This window comes from Colossoma macropomum, unplaced genomic scaffold (genome assembly GCF_904425465.1).
Source record: "Colossoma macropomum unplaced genomic scaffold, Colossoma_macropomum, whole genome shotgun sequence".
In the NCBI taxonomy this organism is placed as follows: domain Eukaryota; kingdom Metazoa; phylum Chordata; class Actinopteri; order Characiformes; family Serrasalmidae; genus Colossoma; species Colossoma macropomum.
In genome coordinates this window covers 30,526,947-30,541,755 of record NW_023494799.1, presented here as the reverse complement: position 1 = coordinate 30,541,755, position 14,809 = coordinate 30,526,947, and the positions used below count along the sequence as shown (strand labels likewise).

General features: G+C 40.1%; 2 protein-coding genes across 3 annotated transcripts; both read right to left on the bottom strand.

Annotated features, from left to right (window-relative positions):
* Positions 1 to 3,909: 3,909 nt before the first annotated feature.
* si:ch211-117l17.5 (regulator of G-protein signaling 21) lies at positions 3,910 to 6,033 on the bottom strand. Of its 2 annotated transcripts, none has more exons than XM_036587221.1 (5): positions 5,820 to 6,033; positions 5,589 to 5,648; positions 5,299 to 5,360; positions 5,007 to 5,173; positions 3,910 to 4,903 (listed from the first exon to the last, which is right to left on the bottom strand). In XM_036587221.1, exons 1-5 carry the CDS (start codon positions 5,894 to 5,896, stop codon positions 4,715 to 4,717), a joined length of 555 nt encoding a protein of 184 aa, XP_036443114.1. In that variant the 5' UTR covers positions 5,897 to 6,033; the 3' UTR covers positions 3,910 to 4,714. The 2 variants fall into 2 exon arrangements, with proteins under 2 accessions (XP_036443114.1, XP_036443113.1); XM_036587220.1 differs by having other exon boundaries at positions 5,299 to 5,363; positions 5,820 to 6,030.
* A 3,442-nt stretch (positions 6,034 to 9,475) lies between these two features.
* Positions 9,476 to 13,343, bottom strand: si:ch211-117l17.6 (regulator of G-protein signaling 5). The gene is made up of 5 exons (XM_036586104.1): positions 13,142 to 13,343; positions 12,852 to 12,944; positions 12,661 to 12,716; positions 12,396 to 12,562; positions 9,476 to 9,912 (listed from the first exon to the last, which is right to left on the bottom strand). Exons 1-5 carry the CDS (start codon positions 13,330 to 13,332, stop codon positions 9,709 to 9,711), a joined length of 711 nt encoding a protein of 236 aa, XP_036441997.1. The 5' UTR covers positions 13,333 to 13,343; the 3' UTR covers positions 9,476 to 9,708.
* Positions 13,344 to 14,809: the final 1,466 nt, after the last annotated feature.

Here is a 14,809-nt window from a genome sequence, read left to right as displayed (position 1 = left end):
ATGTTATGAGATTGTTGTAAAATAAATAATATGAATATTTACCTTATTTCTAGACATGTTTTACATCATGTTTTAAGTCATTATACCTAGAGATGTTGTATTCTTATGGCAGATAATGCTTGTTTCAAGCATCATTTCTCAAAATTTGTCTATATCCCTGGAAAAACTTAGGGCTGATATCATGGAAAACCAAAATTTTCTAACTTTTCTGAAATAAAACAGTTTGACGTAATACGTAAACACTATTTAAGTTTCAAAACATACTATTCACTCCTCAGTCAATACGAAAACCTAACTGCAGAAACACCTATCCACCTATTCAGCCTACAGCAGTTTAGCCCCGCCCATTCAAGCTAAAGTTATAAGGAGTGTTTGAACGTAGACTGCTTCTTGAAGGAGGCACAATACAGAGCCAGTCAGAACAGAGCTCATTTACATAAATCAGTCTTAAAGGCACTGCAACAAGAACAACTAATTCTAAGGGATAAAAGTGGGAATATGGTCAAGTAAACATGAGCTTTATTTTTGACACATATACAAATGTCATACAGTCATATGCAAAAGTTTGGTCAAATGACATGTTTGTTTGATTTTCTAAGTGTAAATAAGTTAAAACATCCTCAACACACTTTACATTTTAATGCACAATTCGTGTTTATTTTGCTGAATATTGGGGAAAAAAACAGAAAGTGTGGCCTGTGCAAAAAGTTATGGCACCTTTTATATTTTATGTTTTACTCAGCAAGTAAATAGAACTTGTGCTGAAGAAGGTCACATTTAAGTGAGTTTCCTGTAGAGGGGGTGTTAACTTATAGTCAACAAATGTGTAAATTGACCAGTGGTGTTCAAACTTTTGCACATGACTGTAAGTGGGGGGGGGTACAGTACAAGAAAAGTGGAGGATGTGGGCTCTTTAAAACAAGTAAATATCCAGACAAATTAAATAATCTCAGAATAATATTCCTACAATAAACTCATGATGAGAAATATTAAAAAATATTGACTAGATTTAAGATGTTTTCACTTGCCAAGATATCATTTCTTGCATGTGTTAACGGAAATGGATGGTTTTCTTTAAAGATTGTGGTTTGTGAGTTGTGTAAGTGCACTTTCGTCAGCAGCAGCCACAGAGAGTCGGAATATTGAAACAGGCCGACTAAATTCTGCTCCATAAATATTATGACCAGAACGTCCAGCCGTTCATATATTACGCCGCGTGGCCATGAGAGCTACAGTATCTGTTATGATGTGCGGACTGTAAATAACCGTCCTGCTCTTAAGTGGCTCGCCCTGCGACCACTGCCAAGTTTCCACGAAAACAGAGAATGCTCTGAAGGGCCTTACGCACACTGTAAGTTCCCAGCAAGCGGAGACACACTGTGCTCAGGGGTGTAAAGTCAGTTACTGTATGTGTAGCTACAAGAGGAGGTTACTTTTATATAGCAAGTCCTTTCACTCAAGGACATCCAGAACAAAAGATCTAGTGTCACGTGTCTGTGTCACTCTTCTAATGGCTTCTCGGAGTCCGTGACAGAGCTCTCATACTACATTTGTCAAATGTGACATGAGAGGTAATGTTTTGTTACTGAAACTTTCACTCCTAAGTTTAGATCACATTGTCAACAGAGCCACATTATTTGCTTGATCTTATATCTCTGTCAGAATCAGCTTCATATGTCAGCGTCCCAGTATTGCTCATTCATTTTTAACGTGTTGCTGACGTTGACTAAAGTGCAAGAGTGTTGCAACTCTTTTAACCTCTTACTCAAGCTTTTTTTTTCACAGTACACACTTCCACTTGAAGGGAAATTACACCACTTTTTCAAAATTTCTGCATAATTAGGCAGAAAAGACATAAACAAGGTCATTCAGAGTGGTCCGGTGTGAAATGTTCCATTCTAGAGAAACTTACAAAGTTAGAGGTGTTCACAGTGGTGGTGATAGGAACCAGACGTCTTCCTGCTCTGAAGGTTGAAAATGAAGTGGTTATGAATACACTGCCTGATGTCTGAGACATGGTTTTATGATGGTTTTGAGATAAGATTTTGGCTTGAAATGTATTCAACAAAAAAAAATGAATGGCTAAGAGGTACACGCTGTTGTAAGGCAAAAAAGTAACCAAGGAAAAACTTTCACTAATTACTAATACAAATCTATTAATCTATTAACACTTATTATTTCTATTTCTTGTATAATCCATATTTACTTAGATAAGTTAAGATCAGTTCATTTGAATAGTTCCTACAGACTCTTTTCCCTGAAAAGCTTTGTAGCAGTTTTGTTGGTTTCTGTTAATTAACTCCTCTTTTTCTAATTTCTAAATGTAATTCTCTTTGCAAAATGTTATTTTAATACTCTCATATTAAGTGTGAAGTCTGGATGCATTTGACGAGTTTTGTTATTCTCACTATGAGGGTGTGTTGAGTTCAGGTTTAGTTCGGCCTGTAGCTATGAATGCTAACAGAATGGCAAACATGTATTAAGCTGTTGGAGTCCTCAGAAATGGGTGATTCTAGTCTTATCTAAGCTATTAATTCGTTACTATACAAAACAATAATGAAGTTGTCTTAATTGATGCCAGTTCATCACACAAGGATGAATATTTGATTCAAGTTAACCTAACTAGAGTCAAAAGTGAGCTGAAGGTGAAAAAGTAGAGCCCTGCTAGCTCAGTGGAAACCATTCATAACTACTGAGGCTGTTTGTGTTAACCTTACTTGCTGCAGAAGTGTGGATCACTGAAAATTAGAAAGTAACTGTAACTCATATATAGTGTCAGTTAAGCTGAACCCTTTTTTGAGGCAATAACTTTTACATTATATTTTAAGTAAAGTCTACTAATTTAAGTTTGCAGTGCAGATTCGCCACCATTTTATCACTATTAACATCTTCTAAAAGCTCAGAGGACATGTATAGGTTGACTGGTCATCTTGGATTGTAAATAATATGGCAAAATTTGCGCTGTAGACACCCTGGTTCCTATCATCACCACTGTTAGAAAATCTTACCAAGTTAGAAATGTTGGTAGTGGTGATGATAGGAACCACATGTCTTCCTGCTCAGAAAGTTGAAAATGAAGTGGTTATGAATTCACTGCCTGATGTCTGAGGCTTTATGATAGTTTAGAGATTTTTTCAAAGTAATGTTGGGCCATTTCGGCCATTAGACCATTCATCATGAAATTTACATACAATGTAAAGGGTAACAGGCATTTTCAAATGATGTCAAAACTGTCAAAAATGGAGATACGAGGTTTTCTTCCGACAACAGCAATAACAACTATGAAACTGTGAGGTCACAATGACCATTACTGCCGTTCTAAAAGTACCTAATTTAAGCAAGATCATCTTCTCCATCTCCTCTGGGCGGAGGTGGAAGCGGCATTGTCACCTGATTCTGTTAAAGGTTATGGTGTAAATAAGGATGTGCATCTATGTTCCCTTTTTTAGTGTCCATGAGGTGTATACAGAAAGTAACAAGGGTGTAGATCCTAATCATTTGATGTACTGTTCCTGTCAGTTCTGAGCTAAAATCCCTACTTTTAAGAGGACAGAACAGTTAAGACAAACAAATATTAGTAGTTTGCAATGGTGGGGGTGCAACCACGAAATAATTAGAATATCAAGAGCGCATGACCAACAGCAGCTTTTGCCAAACACGACATTCTACATCTCGTGAAGTCTTTTCTTTCTTAATTCCCTGTTTTGGCGGAACTGAAACCGAGCTGTTCCCTTTTCTTGGGTAATTGTCTTACAGAAAATGTGAGTTTCGAGACGTGTCTGCCAGAGTGCAGAAGCTGTCTGAAAGTCAGCAGATGACTCTCCTGACGTAAAAGGAGAAAGATCTCTTCTAAAAGACATGCGGCTTTCGACGTTTGCGAGACTGCCATTCACCAAAGCAGCCGACCACTGAAGATTCAAGCTTTATTTCCTCATCTTCGATAGGTACATTGGACACAGCAACATTCAACCAGTGTTTGTGGATAATAAATAGTCTGTAGCTAATTACATCTGCATTTAAATTAAACAGTTGAACATTCTAAGTGATTGAATGAAACTACACAGATCAAACTTTCAGCCACTCTGTTACTCTGTGACACATTTTCTAATGTCCTCACTATTTTTGATTTAGTTTCACGCTTAGTCACAAACATGCATTCCTTTAATTCGACACAGTTGTGCGGCGTTACGGCGTTGATGCCAAAATATGGCCAATTGTTCTCGTGAGATCATTTCTCCTCCTAATAGTCATGTGGTTAGTCCATAAAGACTCTGCAAAGTCTCTGTCTTTCTCTCTCAAAGACATACCGTAAGTGCTGTGATCACATGATAGTGTTTCTGCCCACTCTGCTGCTTTTCTAACCACCGGATGGGCTTCAGTGCCCCTCATCCTTATCTGCACAGGAAGTGTTTCCGAGTGACAGGGTGCCATGGGCACTTTTCCAGGGCTTTTGAGGGTTGACTGGCTTCTTTGCTAGCTTTCCTAGACTTGCTTTGGCTTGATTTGTTTCATGTCATTTGTCACCACCCAACAGTGTTTCAGGGTGCAGCACCACACTTTCACATTCAGTTTCTTCTGATCCCGGAGTCGAAGTTGGGTTTTAGTCGGACAGCTTGGCTGGAGGGGGGTCCTGGGCCCTCTCTAGTAGTGGGTTCTCCAGGAAGAAACCTTGTCATTCCAGTTTTAGTGTTGCTAGGAGGTTCCCTCCGTCCCCTCATCCGCGGGAAGCGTCTGCGGCAAGGGAATCCAGAAGAGTTCTGTACGTCTCAGACCTCAGAAACCTGGGGTAAGAGTCCCGCTCCATGAGTCCGTACACGATCCTCTGTGCCTCGTCGAAACACTGGACCGTTGGGCTTTTCACGTTCCTCTTGATCTGCTCCCTTGTGTGGTAATCAATGTTTATCTGCAATGCAAATGAGAAACTGAAGGATGTTGTGGACACATCGGTCAGGCAGTGATGAGCTTGAAGAGGGCATATGGGGTTTCCCTTTTGGATGCTGGCTTACCTCTTTAGGAGACTCTGCTTTGACGAACTGCTCGTAGATCTTCTTCGCCTTCGATGTCATCCTGAAAGACGACCTGATTTTCTTGTAGTCCTCGCATGTCAACCAGAACTCTATGTTCTCATCACTGAATTCGGACTTGAGGAAGGTGCGGAATGTCGCTAAACCATCTGGAGAGACCAACAGAGATTTGCCGTTAATGTACAAGAGACTAATTTATGGTTGAAGAGTTTGATTACTTGACCGTTAATACTAAGGACATTGAGAACCGTGTAAGAACAAGCAGGATGCTTACATTTTGACTCGAGGAGCCGTTCCAAAGACTGGGACCATTGTTGTGTGTCCTCTAAACTTAACCTGCTGGAAAAGGAAAGGTTTGATTACTTGACTAGGTTAGGAGATATGACTTTTTTGTGAAGACGTCAAGAACATATGGGAAAGTAATATAGCATTCCAGAGAAGTAGCTCCATCCATGATTCACATGTGCCCTCCCTATTTTCTAGGCTCACCTCAAGCATCCCTATTCCTTACTGTTTACATTCATGATTCATCTCAATATTGGAAACAGACAGCCCGATGCTTACCTCTCCGGAGCAGATGAGCGGGAGAACATACACTGTAGTCGGCACATGAAGCTTTTTCCTCTATGGAGAGAAAGTCAGCTGTGGTCGGTAATTCAGTCTTCACACATGTGTACCTATGCTACAGCATGCAGTGATACCATGCAAAAACCCTCAACGTATTCCATTGTATGGACACATAATCCCAAGATATAGCCGAAGATTCTGTACGACTGTAGTCGAGTCTGCACTTACAGGTTCTTGCTTCTCTTGCGGTCATCTTTGTCCATGTTGAAATGCTTTACAAGAGGCTCAGAGATTAGGCCGGTCATGTTAAAGGAAGGAGCTTAGAGAAAGGAACTCCACAGCTTTGCAGTCCTGTTTGTGGTCATGCTGCACTTGGTGCTCAACAGGTCTCCCCCGGCATCCGCCTTTTCTTTATATGCTCTGCCAGAGTTGTTAAGGGCTGGTGTCACTCGTGAGAAGTCAGCGAACCACAGCAAAGAGGAAGCCCTCTAACCACCCCCCCCTCCTCCTTCACGCCAGCCCGTCATATTCCAGCCTGTTAGAGTGCAACATTGCTCACGCTGTCAAAGCATGCGCTGTTTTGCCTTATTTTTAGTCATGTAAATGCATGTGCGCACAGTAAAACAGCAGATAAGCAAATACTGAACTTTGCATGCTTTGTTTTAGATGACTTTTTTCCATTCAGGAAAGTGAAAGCTTATTTAAGAGTGCGTCAGGGTCAAATTTGAGTAAGTTGTTTTGTACCAGTGCAATTGTGCAGTTCCTCGCCATGCCGTGGCTGTATTACTTTGTTTTTTGTTTAAAGGTTGAGTTCTGCTGAATTCTAGAAATGAAGCTTGACTGTGATGCAGTTCAACCAAATGCTGTGGAACAAACAACAGCCCTCAGGCTGGTGAACCCTGCTAGGTCATTTCACTGGGTGAGGTTTAAGCCCGAGTTGGCCAAAAATGGCTATGGCCAGTCATGCGTTGACACCAAACATTGTGTCTCCTCCATGTGTCGGAAACATCTCATGTACAGTGCTCCATGAGTCAATATGTGCAAAATAAAGTCAGCTGACCAGCAGACTCAAACCGACCATTCTGCGTGTGCCACCATTAGATCCGCCACTGGAAGCAATTGAGCAATTCTGTGCCTCAGACAAAGTCAAAGTGCACAGGGTATTACTCATTTCCCTTTTGTTGTCATGGCAACAGTATTTTGGCAGAAGAAGACAGTGGCAGATTGTCAGTGATCGGTTTGTGTGTCGCCCCTGGCTTAGGCCTGATTAACGGCGGTCGGCAAGACCTTCACTGCTAAGTAGAAAGTCCACAAAGCCCACCAAATACGTTCGAGAGGACGTTGGTCAAAATTAGTTCACGTCACAGCATGCAACATCTCTTGTGCAAGTTCATTTCCCTATAGCTGTGTCCTACCTCATCGGGTCATGAAGCAACTGGGAAAAAAAAGCTGTACTTACCTTATGAAGTAATTGCCGTTAGAAAGTGTCGTTAATACATAAGAAGAGTGGGATTGTTGAAGAATTAGAAACCATTAAGGATGTCTGTCAACACAGACCTGACCTGTGTAACACTTTGTGACGTTAGAAATAACATAGAAATGTTTTCAGGATTCAGAAAAATGTTGTTTGCCTTTTGGCTCAGTAAATGCCAAGAAAGCCCAAGACCTCCAGAGAACTGCTGAATATTAGTGCTGACGTTTCAGTCAAAGTGGGTGATATGGCAAAGAAACATAACATTGTGATACACACAAAGCACACAATACATATGACGGTATTTAGTTTTGATGAGTTGAAACAGACATAAAAGAAAGTGCAGTACCACATTTAAAAAATACTATCAAAAACAATGGTTACAATGATTTCATGCAACTTTTCACATACTGCACTGTTCTAAACCCAATTAAACTGGACTAGTTATGGTTTCTTTGTAATGAAACACATAGTTAGTGTTCTTTTTCTATTGTGATGAAATGTGCTTGATGTAGTTTGTCATGATACAGTCATATGGATCACCCATACATTTCAGCAGGAACCCTCAGGGCCTAAGGCTCTATTATTTTTGTAAAATTCATTATTCCATATAATCAGCATGCTTGTTATATATATATATATACACCGATCAGGCATAACATTATGGAGTTTTTAAACACCTCAGTGTCACTGCTGGACTGAGAATAGTCCACCAACCAAAAATATCCAGCCAACTGCATCCTGTGACCACTGATGAAGGACTAGAGGATGACCAACACAAACTGTGCAGCAGATGAGCTATCGTCTCTGACTTTACATCTACAAGGTGGACTGACAAGGTAGGAGTGTCTAATAGAGTGGACAGTGAGTGGACACAGTGTTTAAAAACTCCAGCAGCACTGCTGTGTCTGATCCACTCGTACCAGCACAACACACACTAACACCACCACCACGTCAGTGTTACTGCAGTGCTGAGAATGATCCACCACCCAAAGAGTACCTGCTCTGTGAGGGTCCATGGGGGTCCTGACCATTGAAGAACAGGGTAAAAGGGGGCTAACAAAGTATACAGAGAAACAGATGGACTACAGTCTGTAACTGTAGAACTAGAAAGTGTACCTTTAAAGTAAGTGGAGCTGATAAAATGAACAATGAGCATAGAAACAAGGAGGTGGTCATAATGTTATGCCTGATCATTGTAAATATGGCGTTTCTCTGCACAAATTTTAGTGTATTGTTTACATTTATTTGCTGAGTTGAACATATTGGGAAAGGGTGCCATAACATTTCCACATTTTCTCTTTTTTTGTTAAATTCAGCAAATGAACAATAATTGTCTTTAAAAACTTCAGCAGCACTGCTGTGTCTGATCCACTCGTACCAGCACAACACACACTAACACACCATGTATATAACACTGGAAAACTAGAACATTTTCCTTACTGATATGGGTTTGCATTGCCGTGACAGTGAGTCAGCTGATCCACAAGCTCACATAAGCTACTTCTTGGTACACTCTCACAAATAAAGGTACTAAACTGTCACTGGTGCAGTACTCTCTTGTCACTGGGGTGGTACTCATAGGGATGCTAGCAAAAATTAGCATTGTGCTTTAGAAGTGTTTGAGTTCCCTCATTTTTGTTTTGAGTTTTCATTTTTATGGCCCAAACTGAAGGCCTAACTATAATAGTCATGGTTCGCCACTACGCTGCAGAGTGCATGGGGACAAGATGTACTGGGGGTGAATGTAAAATACTTACACTTTTAATTCAATAAGTGCTCAGTAATTTTTCAATTAGGCAGAAGAGCAAGCTTATTCATTAGCCAGAGAATTCCAGTAAAACAGTAGTGCCTTGATCAGATTACTTTTTCCCAAGAAGGAGATGTATTAAGGGTGATTTGCCACGGATTAGGCTACTGATGACATCTCACTTTGTGGGTGGAATTTGAGGTCAGTCAAACAAGTTATTCTTAGCGCCTGAGAATTGCCTTTTTAAGCTTGGGATGGCAAGAACTAAGCCATTTTCAGAAAAAGGTCAAGCAGTAGCGTGGCTCGTTTTCATCTTTCATGACACTGTCGCCCGACTCCTGTCTCAGCACCAATTAACCCGGATCAGGCATGTGACCAAAACAGAACTTGCACGCCAATGGTGGAAAACTTCTCCTCAAAGTCTGTTATCTGCTCATAATTAGTCAATGTCATAAGACCTCTAAATATAGTCTGACTGCTGTTTATGTTTGCACGGTTGACGCAGTTTATAATCAGTGTCACCAAACCGTTGGTCTCGGGCATGAAACAGTCATGCTAGTTGCTATAATTACTGGTGGTAAACCAATAGTCTACATGATTAACAATGTAATTACTGTATACTAAGAAAAGGATTCTTGTGACATGTAATAAATGTGACTCGTCTTTTTTTTCCACCATCTTTTATTGCAGATCCTTTCATGACAGCTTGTAAAACATGTCCACTCATTCGCCTTACTATTGTACTAACTGTTGAAACATTTCATATAGGAGCTCTACACATTGTATACTTTCTGTTCTCCTCAGTAATTCCCCTTAAGCCACGTGCATAAATCCTCTTCCTAGACACTTCCTGGAGTCATGGTCTGATATGACGTTCTGTTGCTTTTCGTTTTCACTCAAGAAGTAATCTTTTGGTGGAAGGTCCCTACACCCATGGCTTTCCTTTTGACGTTCTGGTAGGCCACAGACTTCAGGAACCTGGGACAGGAGTCTCTCTCCATCAGCTTGAACACAAGTCTCTCAGCCTCATCAAAACAGCATGGATCAGGATTCACTATGGATCTCTTGATCTTCTCACGTGTGTGATAGTCAATGTTGACCTGTAAAAACAGCACACGGCCCCAATCAGCAAAGAAGACTGAGTAAAAGTTCTGCAGAACTAGATACACTGTGGATCATACTATTGATTACACTCTTAAAAACAAGGTTAAAAAAAGGTTCTTTGAAATGGTTCTAGGTTGGATGTGCGGGTTCTACACTGTAAAAAATGATTGTGTTTTCATTTAAAAAAGTAAGTGACCTGGTTGCCTTTTAGTTCAATGAATTTCAAATACTACACACTTAAGTAAGATGGTTCTTCAACGGTTCTTTAGAAAAGATAGAACCATGAACACTCAAAGAAGCCTTTGCATGATTACAGGGTGAATGTGCTGTAAAAGAGTTCTATATAGGGTTCTATATTGTTCTTCTGTTACAAGCTTGACATTGTTACAATAAAAGAACCCTATATAAACCATTTTTAAAAAGCAGAAGATCTCAACCTTTCCCACCTCAAAGCCCACCTGTTTGTCACTAGAAAGCTTGAAGGTTTATCACTAGAAAGCTTGAAGGACCAGCTACAGCTGGGCCTTGAGATGGAAAAGGTTGAGAAGCTCTGTTGTAGATGGTTTTATATAGAACCTTTTTAAAAAGGGTTCTATATAGCACCCAAAAGGGTTCTTCTATTGTTACAAGCTTGATATTGTTACAGTAAAAGAACCCTATATAGAACCATTCTTCAAAGGTTCTATATAGAACCATCTACAGCAGAGGTTCTCAAGCTTTTCCACCTCAAGGCCTACCTGTTTATCACTAGAAGGCCCACAAAAAAAATACTCAACAGTTTTGCTTAAAAATGTCATTAATGGGAAATGTTCAACACAGTGATGTATAATGGCCTACTCTTGCAATATGTGATGAAGGTCAGGTTTTTCTTGAGGCAAAGGGCAAAATAAATGAAGAAGCTGCCTTTGTGCTCTGTTTTTGTGGGGCTTGTATTAATGTTGTTAACTGTCTGAAAATGTTTTATATTTCTTTTTCGTTGTTTAAGTCAATTATTTTTTCACCGACTTTTATGACAAAACGCCATTCCACACCCACTATGGACCACTGGCTCCCCGAGGTATAGGTCCACTAACCACCAAGGGGTGCTTTGCGGCCCACTTGTGGTCCTCGGCCCAGCGGTTGAAACCCTTATCTACAGCACATTCTCCAATCTGAAGAACCCTTTAATCATCAAAAGAGTTTTTTGAGTGTTCATGGTTCTATATAGAACCGTTTTCTTAACTAAAGAACCCTTGAATAACCATCTTTTTATAAGAGTGTACCAGAATGTACCACAAAGATTATTATTGTTTGTCTTGAGCAAACCAGGTTATATTCTTTTTCAGGTTAAAATATTGAATCATAATGTAACCAAAGTCATTCAGAGTGCTTTGATGTGAAATGGGGCACTGCAGAGAAATTTACAGTCAGATTTTTTTTTAATTGGTGGTGGTGATAGGAACCAGCTCCAGCACCCCACCGCGACCCAGAGGGATAAGCGGTTTAGATGATGGATGGATGGATGGATGGATGATAGGAACCAGGGGTCGCCATGTCTCCAGCACAAATGTTGCCATTTTATTTGCTATCCAGAATAGCAAATCTGAAAAAATAAGCTTTCTTTGGGGCCTACTTTGCCTCACAAGTGCCTCTCCACCAGGAATGTATTTTTAAAAATGCATTTAAGAACAAAATACTTTTTTAAAAGCTGTTGTAATACAGTGTCTCAGCCATCAACATATATGTAACCATCTCATGTAATAGCTTCCTGTGAGAGAGCTTTCAGAGACATTAAATTCTTTCTCTCACCACTGGTTTCACATCAGACCACAGAATGACAATGAATTAATTATGCAGACGTTTTAAAGGAACACTGGAAGAAGGTTATTCACACATGTATATCTTTTTTTAAGGATTCTTTAAAGAACCATTTAGTGAGCCATTTAGTTCTTTAGGAACCTTCTTCTGTGGTCTCGCTCACCCCCTTTGTCACATTTTTCTTTAAGAGTGTAAATTTATAACCGCAAACCATCATGCGTTTCCTTTTTATGGCATCTATACTCACTATCTGCTTTATTACAAACACTACTTTGTACTTCCTCTCACTGACCACTTTATGAGGTCTGCCTACCTTATGTATACCTTATATAGTCATATGCAAAAGTTTGGGCGCTCCTGATCTAAATAAAGATAAGTTGACGCATTCTCACACACTTGTGCACACTTTTATGCAAATTTACTTACTTGCTGTTTTTTTGTTTTACATATTATCGGGGGAAAAGCACGAAATGCGGCCTGAACAAGTTACCTCACATTTTATATTAACAATAGTGACCTGACCTGAACCTGAACACTACTGAAATGCTGTACCCCAGCTGTTTCTAATAAAGTGGCCAGTAAACATGTAACTCTTAGAGAGTGATAGGAATGAATGGGTCATATTTGACTGTGGCTTCTGCTCGGATGGGGCGTAAGACATAACTCAGATTCATCTACTGACCTCTTTCTGAGCCATGGGATCGAGAAACACGTGGTAGATCTCTGCTGCTTTTTTGGAGCGCATGCTGGACGACGTGGACTCCTTGTATTCCTTACATGCTAACCAAAATTCAATGTTCTCCTCGCTGAACTCAGACTGGAGAAAAGCACGAAAGGCAGCGAGGTAGCCTGTTGGAAGAGAGATGCTGCTGTCACAGACTTCATGTGGAGTCTTCCAAACTTTAAAGCTATAAATAGTGTTTTAAAACAGGGTTTTATGGTCTTACGTTTGTCCTCCAACAGCTTCTCCAGCTTTGGCTTGAGTATGTCATCCTCTTGAAGGCTAGGATAGAAAAGGAGAAATCACAGATCTCCAGAGTCACTAATTCAGTTTATCTAAAGGATCTCTTTTGCATTCATTTTGTATTGTAGTGCTGCCTAAATATGTCATAGCCAAAAACATCAGCTGTAAACTTACTGAGAATCAGCATCAGATGTGAGAGTAATTTTCTGGACTAAAACACATCTGATATCGTTTTTCTGCTTCCTTCTGCTCAGGAGAACGTCCAGTCTAGGGAAAACAAGACACAAAGGTCACGTGTGACGTGAGTCCTCGTATAATAATATTTCTGGCTTTGATGTTCTTCATTCTGGCACATGATGAGAAAGTACTGGCTTCCACAGCCGGCTAATCTCACAACGATTCCCGTCTATGATTCTGCCCTCTCCCATCATCTTAATGCCTCAAGAAAAATGAAAATCTTTTACGTTTTGACTTGCTTCTTGTTTCGAATGAGCTCCTTAAACTCGTAGATCCTTATCTTCGAGAAGAGTAGTTTTGGCATAGCAGGTCGTCTCTCATTCAGCAGGTTCTTCGTTCCGAAGCCAGCTGTTCTGAAATGCTCCTGTGTTTTCCAAGCGTGGTTTATAGCTGCTGTGGTGTGCTGAAACTTGGGCATGTTTCCACAGGCAGCTGGATGCCAAAAGCACTACAAGACCAAAACTGATTCTTCTAATCACAGTGATTCATGTACATTGCACAGCTTACTGACGCAATAGAGACATTTTATTGTTTAAGCAGTCAATATTTTAGCTTTTACTCACAGTCTGGTCACATGTAAATAAAATATACAGTACATTAAAAAAATAAGGATTCAAAAACAGTTGACTTGGATTTATAGTTCTAGAAAAAAACTTTAATTGGTGTAGAAGAGGGGTGCTCAAACTTTTTGCCTTGGGGGACCAAAGTGTAATGTTTGTGGCAGGTCATGGGTTGAAAGAACAGAACAGAACAGGTACTAAAGGTACTAAACTGTCACTGGGGCGGTGCCCCTCTTGTCACTGGGGTGGTTCCCTCAAGGGTACATTTCAGTATCTTTAGTCAGGGAACATAATTGTAGCATAATTAATTGAAATTATATTTTCTAAGTTGTATTGACTCCACACACCCCGTCTCGTCTCCAGGCCTTTTATTTTATTGTTCTGGTTTAAAATATTAGGTTATGAAAAGGTACAAATATGCACATTTGCACTGGGACAAACCTATTTATGGTGCACAAATGGACCTTAAAACCACTGTTGTACCTTTGAGGGAAAATTTACATTGTTTGTACCTTGATGACTAAAAAATTTACATTGCACAGAACCTTTATTTCTAACAGTGTGGATCATGTGTGAAATTTGAAGTAGGTCACTTTAAATTTGCATGAAGAAAGCAGTCATTGTAAAGTCTTCAGGATAAACAGACAAACACTGATCGTCTGTCACCTCAGCACCGTGACTAAATTTTGATCCCGGAGTATCTGTAGAAGTTCATGAATGGATATCCGGTTAACCACAGGAAAAGAAAAACAATGGCAAAAAACAGACTCTGGACAGAATTAGTTTTTTTTAGGTGACCGCGCTGTAGTTGCACAAAAATATGGCAGCACACAAAGGAAAATGTCTTATTATTCAAAAACAGCTGAGCGACATCGCTAGTATTTTGTGTTGGCTGAGTAATGGAGGCTGCCTCTTCAGATGAGCTAATGAGCTAACAGAGCTAATAAGTGGATGTTGGATGATTTGTCAACATGTTATTTGTCAGAGAAATATCTTTTCACTGTTTTTGGACGTAGCTAACATCAGCAGGGCAGTTAGCCTAGTTAGAAATAAAGCCGCACAATCTCCGCCTTCTCAGTCACGGCCTTAACAGCATGTTCTTGGCAATGTGCTCATGTTAAAGCTGATGTGTTTCATAGCAGCAAAGTATTAGCAACAGATGAGCAAAACCATCATGTTTCACTGAATTGTTAGCCATTTTATGTCTTCCTGTGATGGAACTGAACAAATACCCAAAAAGTGGTTTCAGTATTCAAATACCACGAACGGTTAACCGAGTACCCGTGTAGAAGCACACATCCCTAGACTAGCCTAGTCTTCCTTCACCTTGAAAAC

What these genes read in the sequence shown, in the direction of transcription:
- si:ch211-117l17.5 (XM_036587220.1), bottom strand. Translation starts at nt 5,896, where the DNA reads ATGACCGGCCTAATCTCTGAGCCTCTTGTAAAGCATTTCAACATGGAC. An exon ending in CGCTCATCTGCTCCGGAGAG is followed by an intron (nt 5,364 to 5,588) that starts GTAAGCATCGGG and finishes TTCCTTTTCCAG; the next exon opens with CAGGTTAAGTTTAGAGGACA. An exon ending in ACGGCTCCTCGAGTCAAAAT is followed by an intron (nt 5,174 to 5,298) that starts GTAAGCATCCTG and finishes TGGTCTCTCCAG; the next exon opens with ATGGTTTAGCGACATTCCGC.
- si:ch211-117l17.6 (XM_036586104.1), bottom strand. Translation starts at nt 13,332, where the DNA reads ATGCCCAAGTTTCAGCACACCACAGCAGCTATAAACCACGCTTGGAAA. An exon ending in AACAAGAAGCAAGTCAAAAC is followed by an intron (nt 12,945 to 13,141) that starts GTAAAAGATTTT and finishes TGTTTTCCCTAG; the next exon opens with ACTGGACGTTCTCCTGAGCA. An exon ending in ATCCCATGGCTCAGAAAGAG is followed by an intron (nt 9,913 to 12,395) that starts GTCAGTAGATGA and finishes CTGTTTTTACAG; the next exon opens with GTCAACATTGACTATCACAC.